Genomic DNA, 20,560 nt, shown 5'->3' on the forward strand with positions numbered 1-20,560 from the left:
ATTCCCCTACGTGTTTCTCTAGCTATTCTTATCCAGATTAAGAAAAAAATGTTTCTTTGTTCCAGATTAAAATTTGCACCCTCTGTGCTGCGTGCCGCGGAGCTCCTTCAAGAGAAACCACATTACAAAAATGTCTCCAATGCCGCCATTTTGTAAAATTTTTCGATCAAACTTTGTAGTTTTGTATTTTAGTATATAAGTAATAACTTCCCAAATCAGAGTGATTGTGTCCCCTTTCCTTCTATACAAAAAAATTCTTTAAAAATCGTGTTTATTTTACGCGTGTACAGTGGTGTTACCCCTTAAAAACAAAAATCTTGTTTAATTTTATAATTATTAAAATCTGACAAAATAGGCACAAAATGGGCAGTGCGATCTTAGACGATCAGTATGTATGAATAAGCGAATGTATCTAAGGACTGGTGGTACGGGTGAATACCACATAAAAACAAATAAGTGTATATTTTTTGGTTATAAAATAAATTTAGAAAAAAAGAAAATTCAATATTTTCTTATGTTTTCAAATATTCCATAAAAAAAAACAGTATTAGAAAATGTACTAAACTAAAAAATTTATTATATTAATTCGTTCGTTTCGCAATCGTTTCAAATTTATACATAAATTCCCTTTATTTACTAATATTGATACCAGTTCTTAGGTTTTCAATGAAGTGTAAAAACCTATTACTTTAACTAGATAAAATTAAGTTTGTGTTCCAGATTGCACACAACCCGACCCCATCAATGTTTAAACATAAACATCCTCATAACGCGTAAAAGCCCCACACAGATTAAGAGCTGCTCGTTTAACTGCACAAATCAGCTATATTCGTTTTTGGGGTTTCTTCTTGTGTTCCGACTTATGAGTCTCTGCGATATATTTTATTAAGTAATTGTAAGAACGCTTCCTGTGGTATGCCACACGTGGCTTGCTGGATATGTGCTTTAATCATATTGTATTTTTCTTCTTCGTATATGGCAAAGCTCCTGGCAATGTCTAATTCTTTATAGAGCTGCTTAACACGCGCGATTTTCGCGGAATCTGAAATGAAAATGGGGCTCGTTTGAAATTGCTGATGTTATAGCATTTATTTATTCATTATTAGTGAAACAGCTACTATTCAGGATTTGCTGTTAATGTGTCCACCTTAATACTGACCATTTTTCCCATAACACTCCTCCATAATAGCTCTCTGCTCCGGACTAGCTCGCTGCATGCACGTCACCGCCAACCAGGAACACTTATTATCCTGTATATCTGTGCCTATTTTGCCACTAATCTCGGGATTGCTAAAACAATCAAGGAAGTCATCTTGCACTTGGAATAAATGACCCATCTCCAATAGAATGGTTTTGGATTGACGGAAAATGTCCGGATCTTTAACGCTGAAAAGAAACATTTTCTTTTTGATTTTGGAGTTTAAATGTCAATTGAGGTTGTCTACTAACCCCGCTAAATGTAAGGCCAATGCTACTGGAAAATAGAAAGTGTAATGAGAAGTCTTGTTCGAGACAACCAAATTATATTTGTCCATAGTGAATGTGTTGACACTCTTATTAGCATTCAGTAAATCCATGGATTGCCCACAAGTTGTGATGAATGTTATTTCATGGAACAATTCGAGCAGATCAACATAGCAATCCAAGTGGCGGAAATTATTGCGTAGTAATTCATAAACTCCACTCTCAATCATAAGCGCATCATTGATGGCTATAAAGCCAACCTCCTCCAATTTGTGCCAACACAGTTGACCACGACGTGTAGTGCTGTTGTCCATCATGTCGTCGTTAATGAGGAAGAAACATTGTACCTGTGGAAAATCATGCAAAATCACTGTTCACGAAATTGACAAATATTGTCTGCGAGCGCAGTTAAATCAAATAAGTAAAATATTTGATGCCTAAAAGAAGCGAAATGCTTACCATTTCGACACACCAACCCAGGTATTGGGCCAATTTTAAATTTTCCGCACCGAGCGCATCAGGTTTGACTAGATTCTTATACGTTAAAACAGTGAGTAGGCCACGATTCTTTTTGCCGTGTGGCAAATTGTACTGCAGAGCCTACGAAATATTTAAAAAGAAATGCTTTAATTATTTTTGAATGAATTAAGGGGTTATACGCAGTTATGACTTTCAAAAAAATCGATTTTTTTATTGCATTTTTGTAATGTACATATATTCAAAAGTATACGCACGAAATTTGAAGTAGATCTAAGCAATACTTTCGGAGTTATACCTAAATATGTAGAGATGCCTCGGCACGTTTTAAGGTAGGTATTGAAACTTTAAACGTGTTTTTTTTCAAAACGGCATTTTTCAAGTCGGTGTACACGATATCTCGAAAACGGCTTGTTTGATCGGTCAACCGTTTTAACTCAATCTTTAAAGATACATTTTCTAGTAATTAATCGTTCCTTTTGTAAATCTGATACTTATTTTCCATTTTATAATCAATTTACGGCCAAATTTTAACGTAAAAATCGAAATCATTTCTTTTAAAAGCTGCCATTTTGTGAAAATTCACTATTTTGATTAGCCGAACGATTAATTACTAGATAATCTAATATATTATTATAACAAAATTTGTTTGGTTTTTTGATTTCAGATAATCCAATCCTGAGTTACGATGTACACCGTAAATCGTCTTTTTTTAAAGGAGGTTCCAGAAATCGCCTGCAGCGCGCTCTATAATCAACATTTACATAAATAAAAAATTTTGTTACGTTCTTGAAGGATGCTTTTATAACCGCCAAAAATTTTCAAATTAAAATATTCTGAAGTTTCTTCAGGATAAATCCTTGACAACCCGTCTTTTATTTGCTACATAACTGCGTATAACCCCTTAAGCAAATAAACAGTTAATACCTTTGTGAACCAGTTTTCGGTCTCAGGAGTTGTGTATCTTTTAGCTGCCTCGCTGAGTTCGCGCACAACATCTGTAAAGGCAGAATCCATTACAAATTACTAATATTTCATACACAAGTACTTGGCGTGCGTGTGAGTACTGAGTAGTTTTGATGTAGTCCGATAAATGAGCTGTAGGAAGATCGCGCGGACTTTTAATGGTTTGAAATACCCAAATTGAGTAAAGTTTTAGGAAAATAAATTTACATGAAAAGGTGCTTACACATAGAAATTTATTATTTCAGTTTCAAAGGCAGTTGCAAAACTGAAATATTTATCGAGTAGCCGCACCTAACAATGGAGCATTGAAAAAATTGTTTAAATTATGCAAACTAAATGCAAGAGTTGTCTAGAAATGATTATTAGCTTCGGTTATTTCCGTTTTGTTGTAAATCTGTTAGCATTACAAAAGTAAAAGTGAAGCTGTGCCCTTTTTTCTGACCCTTCTGCGCTCAAGTGAACACAAGTGAACAATTCAAGATAACAAATAGAATATATGACAGACAAAAACCTTCTTTTTTGCTTTTAACTGACCTGGAAATACGGCCATGAATGCATTTCTCTCATCTTTTGAGGCCGTTATGCGTGCAGCTTTTGGCTCTGAATGGTTCCCCAATGTTGATAAAGAGCTAAAAAGACAGAAAAATTGAAAAATAAACAAAAATACAAATAAATTGCCATATATACCGGATGGATAACACAGCCACAAGTAAAAATAGTTAAAAAATATTTAATTCTGACACACACCACAATATATACATACATACATATTATGTAAGAATGTACTATGCACATACATATTTAGTTTTTGCTTGCCATATACAGTGGCCGACAGAAGTCTACATACACCCCTCCCTTTCGTTGTTTACAAAGTACCAACACTTTGCTTACAGATGTGTTTATGCAATTTCATTTGAAATCTTTTTCTAATCGACTTAACTAAAACCAATCCATTCTTTAACATAAAAGAACACAGTTATGCCAAAAAAACGCAAAAACAGCGTTGACAAAAGTGTCCATACAGAACCGGTTTCCTTGCTGGTACTCTGATATCCTATGTTGTGATAACGGTAAAATACCGTTTGTCTATTTCTTTCCTTTTCTTTTGTTTGTTGCTTTGCTAGTATTGATTTTAGTTGCAATTTGAATACATACAATGGCTCCTCGAAAAGAAATATCAGTTGACGTTAGAAATTTAGTTATTCAGCACAGGAAAGAAAAAAATCATATGGCGAAATTTCAAAAATCTTAAACTTAAGTCGTGCAACAGTCCAGAACATGGTAAACAACTTTAAAAATAGTGGTTCCACCAAAAATAAGCCGCGCAGTGGCCGCCCGAGTAAACTATCTCGCAGAGACGTGAGCTTGATTCTAAAAGAAGTGGACAAAAATCCAAAAGTTTCTGCTACGAAATTGGCCGAGGATATAGCAAGCTCATCCAGCAAGTGTGTTCATCCAAGAACAATTCAAAGAACTCTGAACAAAAACGGCTTTCATAGTAGAACACCACGAAAAAAGCCTCTTATTTCTGAAAAAAAAACCCTAAATTTCGCTTGGAGTTCGCCAAAGCACACAGAGAAAAGGGGATGGAGTCAGGGTCGAAGTTTAAGGGGGGGGTAAGGGTTTGTATTTTTAAAAAAATAAAAAAAATTTTTTTCTCTTATCTTATTGTTAAACATTTCAAGAATATATTCCTAAAATTTTATGTCGATCTGAGCAAAAGTCTTGAAGTTATTGTTTATTTAGCCTCTTGTCCTTTATCAGAATATCTCTGGCAGCTACGGGTGTTTTTTAGCTTACAAACTTTCAAACGCGTTTTTCTCAAAACTGCTTTTTCAAAGTCCGTGTTCACTGTCATTTAAAAACTACTTGACCGATTCATTTCAAACTTAGTATACATTTTCTACATATAAAATACCTCCCCCCAACGTTTAGTTAACATTTTTTTTTTAATTTAAGAGTGTTTTACACCCTCAAAATGGCGGAATTTTTTGCGGAAAATTGTAGTTTATATTTTAGATGGCCATAAAAAATTTTGAAGTGAAAAAAAAAATAATCAGAGAACGTTGGGGGGAGGATTTGATGATACTTTAACTAAATTTTAATGCTTTTTGATTTCAGATAATTTCCGACCGAGATATAGTGAACACCGCAAATTGTTTTTTTTTAAGACGTTCTGGGAAAAGCTTTGTCACCGGCTGGTTTTTCAAAATTTTCTCATAAAAAAATTACAGAATATTGTTAAAAGTATACTTAATAATATACAAAAGGTTTTAGTAAATTTGCTTAATCCACATTTAAAAAAAAAATTCACAAAAAAGATGTTTTTTTTACGCTGAAACCCTTACCCCGCCCTTAATATATTCGGAAGCGATGGAAGAGCAAAAGTGTGGAGGAAAAAAAATACTGCACTGAATCCGAAGAATTTGGTATCAACAGTGAAGCATGGTGGTGGCAATGTAATGGTTTGGGGAGTTGTTGCTGCATCTGGAGTTGGAAGATTAGTATTTATTCAAGGTAATATGGATCGTTATAAATACAAATCACTATTGGAAGTCAATCTGTAATCTTCGGTGGATGATTTGGAGCTTTGTCCAGGTTAGGTCTTTCAACAGGATAACGATCCAAAGCACACAGCACACATTGTGAAGGATTGGCTGCTTTACCATGCTCCAAGGCAATTAAATACACCACCGCAAAGTCCAGATTTGAATATTATTGAACATGTCTTGCAAATTTTAGATCGAAAGATTAGAAAAAAACCGATTTCAAGCGCATCAGTACTCAAAGAACGACTAATAGAAGCTTGGAACAATATAGCTTCCGCAGAGTTATCAAACTTAGTCACCTCGATGCCACGACGGCTTCAAGTTGTAATAGATGCTAATGGTGGACTAACTAAATATTAAGAAGCAATATTACTTAGAGTTAAGTGAAGTTTTTCACACTGGATAAGATATTTGTACAAAGTCTACTTCCACTACGACTTTTGTCGATAGAATAATAGTATACAATATTGGGTTTGGGAAAAAGAAATGTCGTATTTGTGATCAAAATTTGACGCTTTATTTAACGTACTTAGAATTATCCGATTCAAGTCAAATATGCCCCGTTTTGTTCGCAAACTTGTTGCCATTTAGAAGGCAACTTCAACTCCCGATGTAATAAGTACAACGCAAGATATGTTTAAATGTCATGCTCAATTGACAAAATACGACATTACTTTTTCCCCAGCCCAATATTTCATTGACTAAAATTAGGTTCTGCCTCTCTCGGTGCAATAACTGGCGGTGTTAGTCCTGGGAAAATTAAGTCAATAATATAATATTAGAACACAGTACTTATGTATATAAAAAATGTGCTTTTTTGATTAGAAGTAGTGCATTTCCTATGCCCTAAACCATAGATTTTCATCTTACCGGAATTCGGATTTGTTACCACTCAAAATGCGAGATCTTTGGACGTTTCCATTGGAAAAATGTGAATTTCAATCATATTATCTCTGAAGACAACAGGCTAAATTTCTGATTCAAAGGTTAGTTTTCCTTTAAGAATCAATCGCATTAGACATCTTTACAACATCTGTACAGTTCATGAATCTTGGATGCAGGAGTATGAAACAGAAACCCAATTTGCTCCCTTATGAAGTATACGTTGTGATCGTAACAAACTAAGCTCTGTCAAATTGGTGGTCTATTTGGAGAGGTTCGGCTGGAGGGGAAATGGTTGCAGAGAGAGGGAGAGATGAGTTGCATTGAGCGGTCATGTGAAGATTAGGTTAGTATGAAGATTAGGTCCTTCCACATGTTGGACTGATTTCTGATATGTCCAGAACTATAATACATATTCAGGTAGGAGTTTAACTTACAGAACGCGATTGTGTTAGTATTACACTGGTCTCACGAGTCAGCTAGAGCACTTCCCCTGCGGTTGTTGTTGAACTCTGAGTACAGTATGCACAGAGCGAAAGCTAGTGAGGGAGTTAGTCGCCTCTTTGTGAATTTAATTTACGAATAAGGAAGCACGAATGTTTTCAAAAGAGAACTTCCAATGTCCCTCTTTTAGACTTTTCTGTGTGTAAATCGAGACAATTCAATTTAAATTTATATCGAACACAACATACAAACATACGTAGGCCATCCTCCCTGTAGGTCTGATTTGGTATCAAATCCTTTTTTTTAAATTTAAAGTTTTTTAAAGCTCATGTTTTGGTGGCTCTTGAATCAAACTGGTAATAATGCTGTGACGTATATAGCATCAATACTATTGGTTATTATGGAGAAAATTTTGAAAAATAAAAAAATATATGGTCGATGCCAAATATGTCTGCTCTATACACAAAATACATACAAGGTGGCGCAAAATTAGTCAATCCATCATAATTTTTGCAGTTAGCATCGTACGTCAGTTCTATTTAAAACTAGAGAACTAGACAGTGATAGAAATTGTTTCACTATTTCCTAATTCTCATTTTTGCTCTTGCTACTGCTCTGAACTTGAATTTTGCTCCGCTCTAAGCTACGTTTCGTTACTGCTTATTGCTCAGAGCAATAGCCAAACAAAATTTTAAATGCTCTCTCACTTAGACCGAGGACCACAGTTGTTAGTTGCCTAGTTTTACAGTTTATTTATGCAATTTAATTATGTAAGTAAATTTACTAAATAAATAAATAAATGCTCTCTCAATTTGGAGTAGTAGCAAAAAACTTGGAAACAGCCGGAGCGCTACTAACGAAATTACTCATGTATACTCCAGCTACCCCTGTTGCTATGCTCCTGTTGCTCTGCTACTATTCTCATAACTGCTATTTGGGCATTGTTCGTTTTCGTTTTGTTAGAAATATTTTGTATTCGTTTTCACGGTGTTAAACTGAAAATATAACTGACAAATTAGGTATGTCAGTATACTGCAAGTTGTAGGTATGCTTGAACGCCACTTAAAATTATACTTTTTATAGTTCCTGAACCCCCTAAAGTTTCATGCTTAAAAAACCAGAGCATGGGATAGAATTAAATGGCTTTAGAGAAGAAATATTTGCAGAACATGTTTCTACTACTACTAAGCCGAGAGACTGGGATGAAATATTTGCCTAGAATCTGAAGTTCTCGTAGCTTCGTCCTGAAGTAAGGAATCTTAACGTAGCGAATAATCTCACGTTTAGCGTGCGGCGTTATCAATTCGAGAATTCGAGTTATTAGTCTCCACGTCCACACGCAAAAAATTGTTATAATTTCTAGAATCACGACAATTCAAGATAATTTAATAGCTTTACATGGTATCTTTCTCCTACTTCCATTAGCCAACCATTCACGCATACTCTTCTGCGTTTTGCTTTTGCCCTCTTTCTTTTTAAATAGGCATAAATAGCAAATGAAAATTAAAAAACAGGTGGACAAAACGTGATTCTATTATTTTGTCTACAAGTGTACATATATTTTTTTATATACTATAAAATCAACCAAAATTAAAAAAAAGAAAGGTGGTCAAAGCAGATCAAAATACCGCGATTCTATTATTTTGTCCGTAAGTGTACATATATTTTTTATATATTCAATGAAAATTAAAAAAAAGGTGGTCAAAACATGATTCTATTATTTTGTCTGCAAGAGTACATATATTTTTGTATACAAAATCAACAAAAGTTAAAAAAAAACAAAAGAAAGATGGTGAATGAAAACGGGTCAAATTACCGCGATTTTATTATTTTGTCCGCAAGTGTATATATATTTTTTATATACTATTCAATTAAAATTAAAAAAAAAAAGAAAGGTGGTCAAAACAGATCAAAATACCGCAATTCTATTATTTTGTCTACAAGTGTACATATATTTTTTATATAAAATCAATGAAAATTAAAAAAAAGGTGGTCCAAATGGATCAAAACATCGCGATTCTATTATTTTCTCTGGAAGTGTACATATTTTTTTTTTGTATAAAATCAACAACAATTAAAAAAAAAACAAAAGAAAGGTGGTCAAAACGGATCAAAATACCGCGATTCTATTATTTTGTCCGCAAGTGTACACATATTTTTTATATATTCAATGAAAATTTAAAAAAGGTGGTCAAAACGTGATTCTATTATTTTTTCCGCAAGTGTACATATTTTTTTTTCATATAAAATCAATCAAAATTAAAAAGGAAAGAAAAAGGTGGTAAAAACGGGTAAAATTACCGCGATTCTATTATTTTGTCTGCAAGTGTACATATGTATACATATAGACTACAGTTAACAGTTGGTAGCCTACAAGTTTTTATGTATCTTACTTAGCGTTTTTTGTGGGCTTGCATGTACATATTTTGTATTTGTTTAAATAAGCAAATATGCATATTGTTTTGTTTACTAAAATTAGTTTGAGTGCTGAAGCACATATGTATGTACGTGATTGTACATACAGACATATGTATGTATGTAAGTATGCTAATGCTTTGTGGATGTTTTCATTTGTAGAAATCAGTGGTGTGTTTTACAAAAAAAGGTAAGATTCGGCATAGCTTAAGTACAAGTACATAACAAATTAAAAAAATTTACAAATTATCTTTTGTTATAATACATAGTTGTATATTAATATGCAGGAGTGAGAAGTTTTGCTGCTAATCGAGATATCGGAATAGTTTACTTCCGATAATAACAGAAGACAAGTTTGCGCGGAATTTGGAGAGTAATTTTGCCATGTAGAAAATTTAGGTTGAGCTGCGAGGGAGAACGAAGTGAAAGTTGTAGAATTACAAGCTTATAACGGTTATATAACAAGCAATAGCAAGAAGAGAGAATGAAAATTTTTGTATTTAAGAAAAACTTAAGTGTAACTAAAAGCTACGTTAAGGAGTTGTTTCTAGTGGTAACTTTCAGAATATTGAATTTATTTTATTACACTTTCTTTAAGTATAGCTTTTTGAAAATATGTCCAAAAATTCAAAGTCAAAATTTACAATATTTGCTCATAACTCAAAATGCCAATTTTGAAATTGGCGACCTTTTGTCTCAAACAGCTGATTTTAGTTTACATTTGAGCTTTGCTGACGGTCATCAAAGCCGTTTTTATTTTTATGTAAAGGGTATCATCTTCACGTCTCATACTTTTGATTTGCCTCTTTAGTACTGGTTATTTCCAAATGAAGACAGTATTAAGGGGGAACACCACTGTGAGCGCGTGAAAATTAAGTGATTTTCATGAATTTTGTGCTATATATAGACATGATTATTTGAGGATCGGGCAAATTATAATTTATTTAACATATATTCAACTAAACTGACACAAATATTTATTAAAAAATATTAAAAATTACACCCTGGTGCCCAGGATACAGCGGGGAAAATCATCTGAAAGCAAAAAACCAAAAAAATTCTTAATCTATACATCAATGGCTGTCGTCGTAAGTGGCGGTTTTTTTTATTTTTATTATTATTATTTTTTTTTTTTTTGAGAAAATGAGTTCGTGTTTTTACGCTTTTTTTGTTTTCGAAAGGCTTGAAAAAATTTTAATTTTTGGAAAATTTAAAAACGGCTATGTACGACTTTAGCCAATACAGGTACAAAAATTAAAAGAAAACATTGAAATCGGTTCATAAGCCTTCGAGAAATTGAGGCCACCCTGTTCAGAAAAGTCGTTTTGAGAAAAACGCGTTTAAAGTTTCCATTGGCCGTTGTAACTCACTACCTGCACTTATTGTATTGGGTATAACTTCATCAATTTTCAAGATTTTAAGTAAACATTTTTTTTACATATTTTATTTATTTTAAAAAATTGATTTTTTTTGAAAAATCATAGTAGTGTTCCCTCTTAACTTCGTATATTGCAGAAATCATTATATAATATATTTTTATGCTAAAAATTGTTTTTTAAACCTGCAATTCTTGTTGCGCCTGAAAATGCCTTGTGAAAAATTTTAGGTTTCTAATACTGCTATCACTGCGAATGGAAATTTTTCTATTAAACCAGTAAAGTTGAGTTAGCTATTTTCTGGAAAAGATTTTACGAGAGATTGTCGGCTCAATTTCAAGACTGAAATTGTTATCGGTATTAATGCTGACTCCTAAATAAATGTAATTTCTTACTATTTACTATAAAATTAAGTGTCCTCCCTAATACTGACTTAGTTGGTGGTATTTCTCAACGTCATTTTAGACAGCCGTATTGGTTTTTTTGGGGATACTAAATCGAGACAACGCGGCGTAAAGGTAACTCATACTGTCGACTTTAAAATAGACAAGGAGATAGTGCTTGTCGATAATATTTTTCACGGGAAGTATAGGTATATAGTTACACCTAAGATATAAGATATACTTTTGATAAAGCCACTTATAATAACTCGACTAAGCACTTTTTCTGTACAGCACTAAATTACTTGCTTTTCTTGAAATATTTAATCAATTTTGAATGTATACTCGTAGCTTCAGTAACCATCTTAACAAAAGTTTAGTAAATACAAAATTTTTTTATGAAAAATGTATTGGCCGCAAAGCAAAGCCTTCTAAATGTAGGAGGAATGATGCTGAAGTGACAGTCCTTGGCCGAATATAAATCCGGGTTGTTCCGTTAACGTAAACTGTTTTCAGCGGCCTACTTAATTGGCGGCACAGTTCTTATGGAAGATAGAATTCTATGAAGCAGTATAGGACAGCATCAACTTTTTGTTAACATTTGCAGTTTTGTTTTGTTTTCTATCTGTCAAAGTTCTACCCAAGAACCGTTCCCCCCGACAGTCGGTTCTACGTTACCGGAACGACCCGGATTTATTACGTGTATTGTATATTCGGCCAAGTACTGTCACTCCAGCAGCAATCCCCGTTCATGTTTGGGGAATGTTTTTGCTGCTACAACAAAAACAACCACGTTTTGTAATATTTTTCATGTACACAAATCTACTTTTGTGTGTAGTAACAATTGTTTCATACCAGCATACAGCTACTCACACTCACAGTGAGACCCTAAGAAAATATTTACCTTGCAATAGTTGAAACGCTAAATAAAAGCCTGCGTTGAAATTAATAATTTACATTTAAAATACCACTCTATTTTATTAAGGAAATACAAAAGCAAAACAAGAAATAGTTAATAATAATAAATTCCATAAATCATTCTGAATTAACCACTTCGTATACCAACTGAAAACACAACTCACTGTTAGTAGTCCAAAGGGTATTTCTTTTTGTTTCACTTGTAAGAGGAACCTAAGTAGATTATGTAGATGTTAGAATCGAGAAAAGTTGGTAACACTCAAAACAATGATTTTAACTCAGTTGTGGATTTTGGCGTTAGGCTTTTTCATACAAATTATAGGTCAGGTTAGGCAGTGATGGTTGCCCAGAGAGTGGGCCCACTTGGACCAAGGAGTTTGGTTCATCCTTTGTGATACCATTGCAAGAGGGGGAAAAGAGGTGAAAGAAAAGAGAGGACGAAAGGTAAAGGGATAGGGAAGGTTGACTGTTTGGGGACTACGTACGGTGACTAGTCTGCGGTTGCTGATGAAGTTCATCAGATTTTTGTTTTCAATACCTGCTATATCAACAAGCGCAGAAAAGAAGAGAGAACCAAGATGCTTGAATCTTAGTCCCGCGTGAGCGGGGCAGCTGAGGAGCAGGTGCTGAGATGATTCAACCTCATCCTTCATGCAGCTGACGCAAAAAGGACTCGAAGCAATTCCGAGTCTCACGGCATGCATACCCTGCGGACAGTGCCCCGTGAGGATGCCCACGAAATATGAGAGATGAGATTTTGTCATCCTCAGAATATCCCTCGATGGCCTCCTATCCAAACGTGAACTAAAGAACTTCGCGACCTTACACGTTCGTGTACTTGCCCAGCGCTCGCTGAGTTGGTGCAAAGCCCATACTTCCAGGAGTAGAGCGCAGGTTGTCAAGGGGATCCCGATCTTCCCCTTTCGCGGGCACACTACCTCACAGGTCCCTTGTTTGGCCAGCTCGTCGGCTTCCAGTTTCCAGTAATGTCACTGTGACCAGGTACCCAAATTATCTTTATATCGAAGAATTCTGATGCAATCGAGAGAGAGACCAGGCATTCCCTGACCAGTTTCGAATGCACCATCATAGAGCCTAGGGCCCTAATTACCGCTTGGCTGTCGGAGTAAATATTTACCTTCTTAACAGTTATTACGCAAGTAAGCAGCCAGTCAGCTGCTTCTTTAATTGCGGTAACCTCTGCTTGGAACACACTGCAGTGATTCGGTAGCCTGAAATTGAGTTTAATGGGGAGCTCTTTACAGAATACTTCTCCCTCACCCCTTCCGTTCAGCTTCAAGCCATCCGTGAACAGGTTAACTAGGCCCTGTCCCTAAGTGTTCCCCCCTGTCCATTCCTCCCTTGGTGGAATGTGGGTGGAGAAAGTTCCGCTTAGACTAAGTGAGGGCACACACTGATCCGTCGACGAGGGGATGAACTCAAAGCTTCTGAGGATGCTTGAGTGCCCATATGTGAGATTGAGCTTATAGCCCAAGCCCCTCAGTCTGATTGCGGTTCGTGCAGCGGCAATTATACCTGCGATGTCTATAGGTACCACATTCAACATTACATTAAGCGCCAGAGTAGGAGTAGTTCGAAGCGCCCCACTGATTCCAATGAGTGCAGACCTCTGAACTCTCTCTAGCTTTTTAACTGATGTCGTCCTCTCCAGTGAGTTCCACCAGACAACGACTTCATATAACAGGATTGGCTTTATTATGGTATTATAGAGCCAAAATACAACTCTAGGCGAGAGCCTCCATATATTGCCAATTGCGCCCTTGCATCTATACAAGGCGATTGTTGCCTTCCTTACTCTCTCCTCAATGTTGGGCTTCCACGTTAGCTTACTGTCAAGGATTAGACCTAGGTACTTCACCTTGTCAAAAAACACCAACGGAGCGAGGGGAGTTGATCTCTGGGTATTTTATATTTCCTCGTGAGAAGGACGAGCTCCGTCTTAAGAGGATTCACCGATATGCCGCAGTCTGCTGCCCATCGAACAACTACGTTCAGATATCCCTGCATTAAATCGTTCAGGGTATCTAAACTTTCCTCTAACAATTAATCATATAAATTATATATTCCGTATAAATTAACTCAAGACTCGGTGGACTGTTTCAACGCATCAAAACTTTTTTTATTTGTTTTAAGCTATTTTTTATGTTAATTGCTCATAAAAGCGGGTCTTGTATTTGCTCCTATTTACATGTATGTATGTATATTTGCTTATATTTTAATGCCATTGGTGCATTTAAAGCATTTATTTCAATCATTATACTTTTGCCTTTTTGCTATTGTAATTTCTCTCATACAATTTATTGATATGTAACACTTCGATTTTTATTACTTTTTTTTTTAATACTTCGAACAGATTAATATATCGCACCCTAAATATTATACAAGAGGGTCACAACTCAAAATTTTCCAAAACTGACTTTTTTGCATAAATTTATTCAGAGTACACATTTCTAAGACCCGATTTACACGAGGAGACATCTGGAAGGGAAACATTTTGTTCAAGGGCGAAGGACGGTCGGGGAAGAGAGAAGGGATTTTGTCTCCTGTACTCGGCGACACGCTTTGCTCTTCTTATTCGTATTTCCAATATTAAAGCAATTTTTGACAGTTGCTTCATTCGTTTTCTTCTTTTGTGGAAGAAAGTTCTAAGTTATGTATTGGTTTTCAATCAAATGGAAGATAACAACGATGACAAACATCCGAACGCTGTTTGGGAAATGCACGATTATTTTTGCTAGTAAAGTAGGTATAATTTAAAATAGTTATGGGACATATTTATGTTGATTTCAAACTTTTCCTTGCATTTCTAGATACTCGAGTTAATTTTAAGTTAATTATTTACATATGAAGTATTTTTAATTTAATTTTTTTTATTCAAGTATAAGAATTTATAAATATATTTCAATAAAAAAAAACAACAAATTATTTATTATTTAACCAGTTTGCATTTTTCATTCATATATTTAAGAAACTCTTGTCGAACGCTCTCTGCTTTACATGTAAGCGCGTGTTAGAATACATCCGAACCAGACGATGCTAAAGTATTGAATGTCAAAATGTCGCGGAAACATTTTTGCCCGTGTGTACGCGAATGAAACATCAAAAGAGAATTTCCAGTGTCTCCCTTCCAGATGTCTCCTCGTGTAAATCGGGACTAATTGCTGCAAATATTTCGTTCACATAACTATCTTCTTTAACTGGAAAAATACAGTGACGTCTATTTTTATGTCAAGTGTGTTGCTTTTGCACGATCAACCAAAGAGAATTACTTTTAGTTGCGTTAATGGGCTCAAGAACAGCTGATTACTTTTATTACATATAAAGAGTTTTATTTTGAGTTCTGCCTCTATAACTGTAAAAAGTGATAAATTTCGTGGTATATTATTTTGCATTGTGCCTCTTTAATTGTAAAAAGTGAGTTCAATTAGGTTAGGAAACTTATAAAATTAAAACATTTTATCAGTTAAAAAGGCACAACTTAAGATAATATCACTAGTTAATCGAAAAAATTTCAGTTAAAGAGTCATAAATCAAAATTTTGTTTTATTTTCGCAAACATAATATAAAATTGAAAAAAATATAGTAGAACCTTCTTCAATGTTGTATATTTTCATGATGGAACAATATTTTCTTTAAATATAATATTACAATAATTTTTACATAAAACGTTTTTCGTCTCTCCTGAAAATCTTAGTATTTTGAGTTGTGAACCTTTTGTATTTAGGGTGCGATATGATTACGATGAAATAACATAGAACACTGATTTAAACGTGTTAAAACACGTTTCTGCTGATCGTCTTACATCGGTTCATCAGGGGAATGTTTTAGGATGTTACAATAACAACAGCAGAATAGAGACAAATCTTAAACGACATTCGCTGAAAATTCATTACAACAATTACGTTCTGGATGTCGTATCAGGTTGAACTTTTTTCTACACGGAATCGACACCGATCCACTCAATACATTTCCGACACGAGAAAGTACTCTACAGGACACTAACCATACACTCCTCTTTTGGCCCAATCCCGTCGATATCGCTCGTTTTCTGGGCCTATCGTTAAATGATAACGATGATAACGACTGAAAGCAGGGCTTTGCAAGCTCCTACATCATTAACAACAACAATAACTATTACATATTTTACAGTATTTGCTTTAATTTCTTTTTTATAAAATGCATTTTAATATAATTGGAATAGATGACTATTCCAACCGACCACGCTTCCACGACAGTCGGTTCTACGTGACCAAAACGACCCGGAATTATATCCGGCCAAGGACTATCATTCCAGCAGGATTCCCTGTATGTAAGTATGGGGAATGTTTATGCTGCTACAACAACAACAACTAGTAGTAAGTCAGGAGCTATAGTTATTTGAATAAATATATTTGAATAACAGTTTTCAAAGCAACGTATTTCTCGGTCTTGCTGGTATTAGCAATTTGGGGATTCTGCTGTTTCCGTGGCGCCGCAATCTTATGGCGGATTCTTATAGAACTCGACAAAAGAAAACGAAATGAAGGAGTAAATTTTTTTGATATCTCGCTTAGTTTTCGAGATATTGAATAAAAAAAAGGCTGGAATTTAGAATAATGTAATAGGACTATGAATAAGTTCCTTGCGGTTTTACAACAGATGGCGTAACTTGATTATTATTCCATCGATCCACATTTCCAAACATTCATTGGAGAGCTACTGTCGTAAGGCACAAACCTCAGTATAAGTTTTTTATTTGAAGCGTAAACAACAATATTTTTACCACACTTGAAAATGTCGAATTTCGTGCCAAATAATGTGTTTTTGCGGGGAATTCTTCTTCATTATTTTAATATGAAGAAAAAAGCAGCCGAAAGTCATCGTATCTTGGTGGAAGTTTATGGTGAGCATGCTCTAGCTGAGCGAACGTGCCAGAAGTGGTTTGCACGCTTTAAAAGTGGTGATTTTGGCTTGAAAGACGAAGAACGCGAGGGTGCGCCGCCAAAGTTCATGGATACCGAATTGGAGGAATTGCTCGATCAAGATCCGGCTCAAACGCAAGAAGAGGTTGCAAAAACTTTGGGAGTTGATCAATCAACCATTTCCAAACGTTTAAAAGCCATGGGAATGATCCGAAAGGTAGGCCATTGGGTGCCGTATGAATTGAAGCCAAGAGACGTTGAACGCCGTTTTATGGCATGCGAACAACTGCTTCAACGGCACAAAAGAAAGGGTTTTTTGCATCGAATTGTGACTGGCGATGAAAAGTGGGTCCATTACGACAATCCAAAACGTCGGGCAACGTATGGATACCCTGGCCATGCTTCAACATCGACGTCGGCGCAGAATATTCATGGCCTGAAGGTTATGCTGTGTATCTGGTGGGACCAGCTGGGTGTTGTGTATTATGAGCTACTGAAACCGAATGAAACGATTACGGGGGATGTCTACCGACGACAATTGATGCGTTTGAGCCGAGCACTGCGAGAAAAACGGCCGCAATACGCCGATAGACACGACAAAGTTATTTTGCAACATGACAATGCTCGGCCACATGTTGCACAAGTGGTCAAAACATACTTAGAAACGCTCAAATGGGATGTCCTACCCCACCCGCCGTATAGTCCAGACCTTGCGCCATCCGATTACTATCTCTTCCGATCGATGCAACATGGCCTGGCTGACCAGCACTTCCGTAATTACGATGAAGTCAAAAAATGGATCGATTCGTGGATTGCGGCAAAACCGACCGAATTTTTCACAAAGGGAATCCGTGAATTGCCAGAAAGATGGGAAAAAGTAGTAGCAAGCGATGGACAATACTTTGAATATTAAATTTATAACCATTTTACGTCAATAAAGTTTCAAATTTCGAAAAAAAACCGCACGAACTTAACCATAGTCATATTATATTGGGCAATTTTTGGCAAACTATTATGCTTTATTAATGAAACTTGATGGAGATGTTAGTGAGGTGTTAAGGAACACACTTTATAACTCCCAACTATTCGGGAAATAATAATTTCATAATTATTTGCCTTCAAAATGCCCTTTGCAACTTCACACAAAGAAACTTTGGAACTTTCGGCAATCCACGCGAAAAGGAGTTCTACGCAAAAATACGGTGGATTGCGTAGCCGGAGTCTGACTGATGAGGGTTATTTTTTTGGTGCGCGACCGAAGGCCGCCCACGTGAAAAGTTCTACTCAAAAATACTGTGGATTGCGTAGCCGGATTATATACAGTGAGTCACAGTCAAAGTGAGCCACCAATTCCTTGAAGATATTTGTTTAAACAACTTTTGTAAATACTTTCAAACACCCATTATTTTTTGTCAACTTTATCAAGTGAGCATGCTTGTGTAATCTTACTGTATTTTTTCTGTTTGTTTGCTGCCGAAGTAAGAGTAATAATGAAGAACAAAAACAAACGCACAAACTAACGTCACACTCAAAGTGAGCCACCTAACATTGTTTCTTTTAAAATAACGGGATATGTATTTTTGGATATTAATTTTCGCTTGCATCTTATTCTTAGTGTTTTAGTTGTTTATTATCAAGCTGGTTATAAAGATGGGTCGACAAACAGGTGTTGAAATTAGACAGTTAGTAATTGATCTTTTTAAAAAATGAAAATCCCAAAGAAAAATTGCGGAATATGTGAATAAAAGTCGAGGAACTGTCCAGCACATCATACATCGCTTTACTAGAGGAGGAAGAGTAGGAAACAAGCAGTAAGAAAGCAAAAAAAAGGCGTTTTCAGAAAGGGACGAGGCATTTATTTTGCGGGAAGTGAAGAAAAATCCTCATCTTAGTGCTCCAAAATTGACGAAGATGGTTGAGGAGCAGCTAAATATCCACGTTAACCCCGAAACTGTAAGAAGAGTTCTCAGAAAGCATGGTTATAATGATCGTACGGCCAGAAACAAGCCATTTATTAGCAGCAAAAATCGAAAAAAAAGGTTGAAGTTTGCGCTGAAATATGTCTACAAGGATATGAGTTTCTGGCAAAAGGTTCATAACGGTATAATGCACCGTAGAGGCTATAATAATATTTTTGTAGGTTCTCTTTACAGACGAAAGTAAATTTAACTTATTTGGCTCTGACGGTAAGAAGATGGTATGGCGACAAAAAAACACTGACTTTCAGCCGAAAAACCTAACTCCCAGTATGAAGTACGGCGGTGGCTCCGTCATGGTTTAGGGCTGCATGGCAGGTGGTGGAACTGGAAATCTTCAACATATTCCAGGCATAATGGATAAATACGTTTATATAGACGTTTTGAAGCAAAATCTTAAGCCAAGTGTCGAAAAACTAGGGATCGAAGGCGACTTCTATTTTTACCAGGACAATGATCCTAAGCACAAGTCGTTTGTTGCGCGGGAATATCTATTATATAACTGCCCCCACGTATTGGAAGTACCACCGCAGTCTCCAGATATAAATATAATTGAAAACTTATGGTTCTGTCTTGACCAAAACCTGCGGAAACAAAGCATTTCTTCAAAACAAAGTCTTTTAGATGCCTTACAAGACGAGTGGCGTACAATTCTTTCCACATATACCTGTAAGTTATTAGAATCAATGCCCCGACGTCTAAAAGCCGTTATTTCCGCCAAAGGTGGCCCAACAAAGTATTAATTTGTTATTTAAGTTCAGTTCAGCTAAGGTGGCTCACTTTCACTGTGAGATAGATTTGTGAATTATTTTAGTTTTTGTTCATTTTTTTATAATAAACAAAGAAGGTTCTTCATGTAAGCGATGAATTATTGAAGCTAATATTCAAACAATAAAAACACATAAACCTTTTTTCCAATCTGTGGTATTTTTAAACAAATTTCTGATGACTAGGAAGTGTGGCTCACTTTGACTGTGACTCACTGTATAATATTTTGTCTTATCTCGCCGAATTCTATCGAAACTGAAGAAAAAATTATTATTATTATTATTTTTTATTTAATATCTCGAAAACTAAGCGAGATATCAAAAAATTCTACTCATTCATTTCGTTTTCTTTTGTCGAGTTCTATAAGAATCCGCCATAAGATTGCGGCGTCACGGAAACAGCAGAATTGCCAGTAATTTATACAAATAAAACTAAAAGGACCTAACTTGTCTTATCAGATAAAGAGCTTGTAACTTTAAATAAACTTAAAAGTTGACACAACCAACTATGCACATACCGTTGGAATCTCTTCCCGAGTGTGTGCCTTTTCTCCGCTTTCACAATTAATTGTTTATCACTGGGAGTTATTGTACAATGGTAACGTGCTGAATTGCCAATATTGTTGTTGCTTCTGGTATTGGTTGCACTTGCTCCTGAGATTGCATTTATGCTGGAGCGTAGTTGTGTCCATTTTCGCGACAAAGAAAACATTTTCCACGTGATCGTTTATTTGCTAATTCGAGAATGTAAAACTAAAACTAATTAAAACAAATTGTGCTGTTAAAATATTTGTTATAATTTAATTCACTTTCTTTTTCAATCTAGTTATCACGCGAAGATATGCACTCCATACGAACTGCACTTTAAGCGTTATCTATGCTTTACGCCTTGAAAACCAAATCTTAAATAAACGAAAGCAGCTGATTCGCCAAGAAAGTGCAAGCGCCTACGAATTCAAATATGACGGCGTTGAATTCTTTTATTCACTATCAGGGCCGGCACCTCTTTACCGACACTACTTAA

General features: G+C 35.5%; 1 protein-coding gene across 1 annotated transcript; it reads right to left on the reverse strand.

Annotated features, from left to right (window-relative positions):
- Positions 1-552: 552 nt before the first annotated feature.
- Positions 553-20,431, reverse strand: LOC129245745 (farnesyl pyrophosphate synthase-like). The gene is made up of 7 exons (XM_054884106.1): positions 20,055-20,431; positions 3,442-3,536; positions 2,869-2,939; positions 1,924-2,064; positions 1,450-1,811; positions 1,160-1,386; positions 553-1,042 (listed from the first exon to the last, which is right to left on the reverse strand). The coding sequence occupies exons 1-7, from the start codon at positions 20,246-20,248 to the stop codon at positions 861-863; spliced, it is 1,272 nt and encodes a 423-aa protein (XP_054740081.1). The 5' UTR covers positions 20,249-20,431; the 3' UTR covers positions 553-860.
- Between the last annotated feature and the right edge of the window lie 129 nt (positions 20,432-20,560).

The sequence above is a fragment of the Anastrepha obliqua genome, chromosome 4 (genome assembly GCF_027943255.1).
Source record: "Anastrepha obliqua isolate idAnaObli1 chromosome 4, idAnaObli1_1.0, whole genome shotgun sequence".
NCBI classification, from domain to species: domain Eukaryota; kingdom Metazoa; phylum Arthropoda; class Insecta; order Diptera; family Tephritidae; genus Anastrepha; species Anastrepha obliqua.

Coding starts and splice junctions, on each gene's coding strand:
- LOC129245745 (XM_054884106.1), bottom strand. CDS start 20,248: ATGTTTTCTTTGTCGCGAAAATGGACACAACTACGCTCCAGCATAAAT. Junction 1,812..1,923: donor TGGGTTGGTGTGTCGAAATG/GTAAGCATTTCG, acceptor GATTTTCCACAG/GTACAATGTTTCTTCCTCAT. Junction 1,387..1,449: donor TTGGCCTTACATTTAGCGGG/GTTAGTAGACAA, acceptor GTTTCTTTTCAG/CGTTAAAGATCCGGACATTT.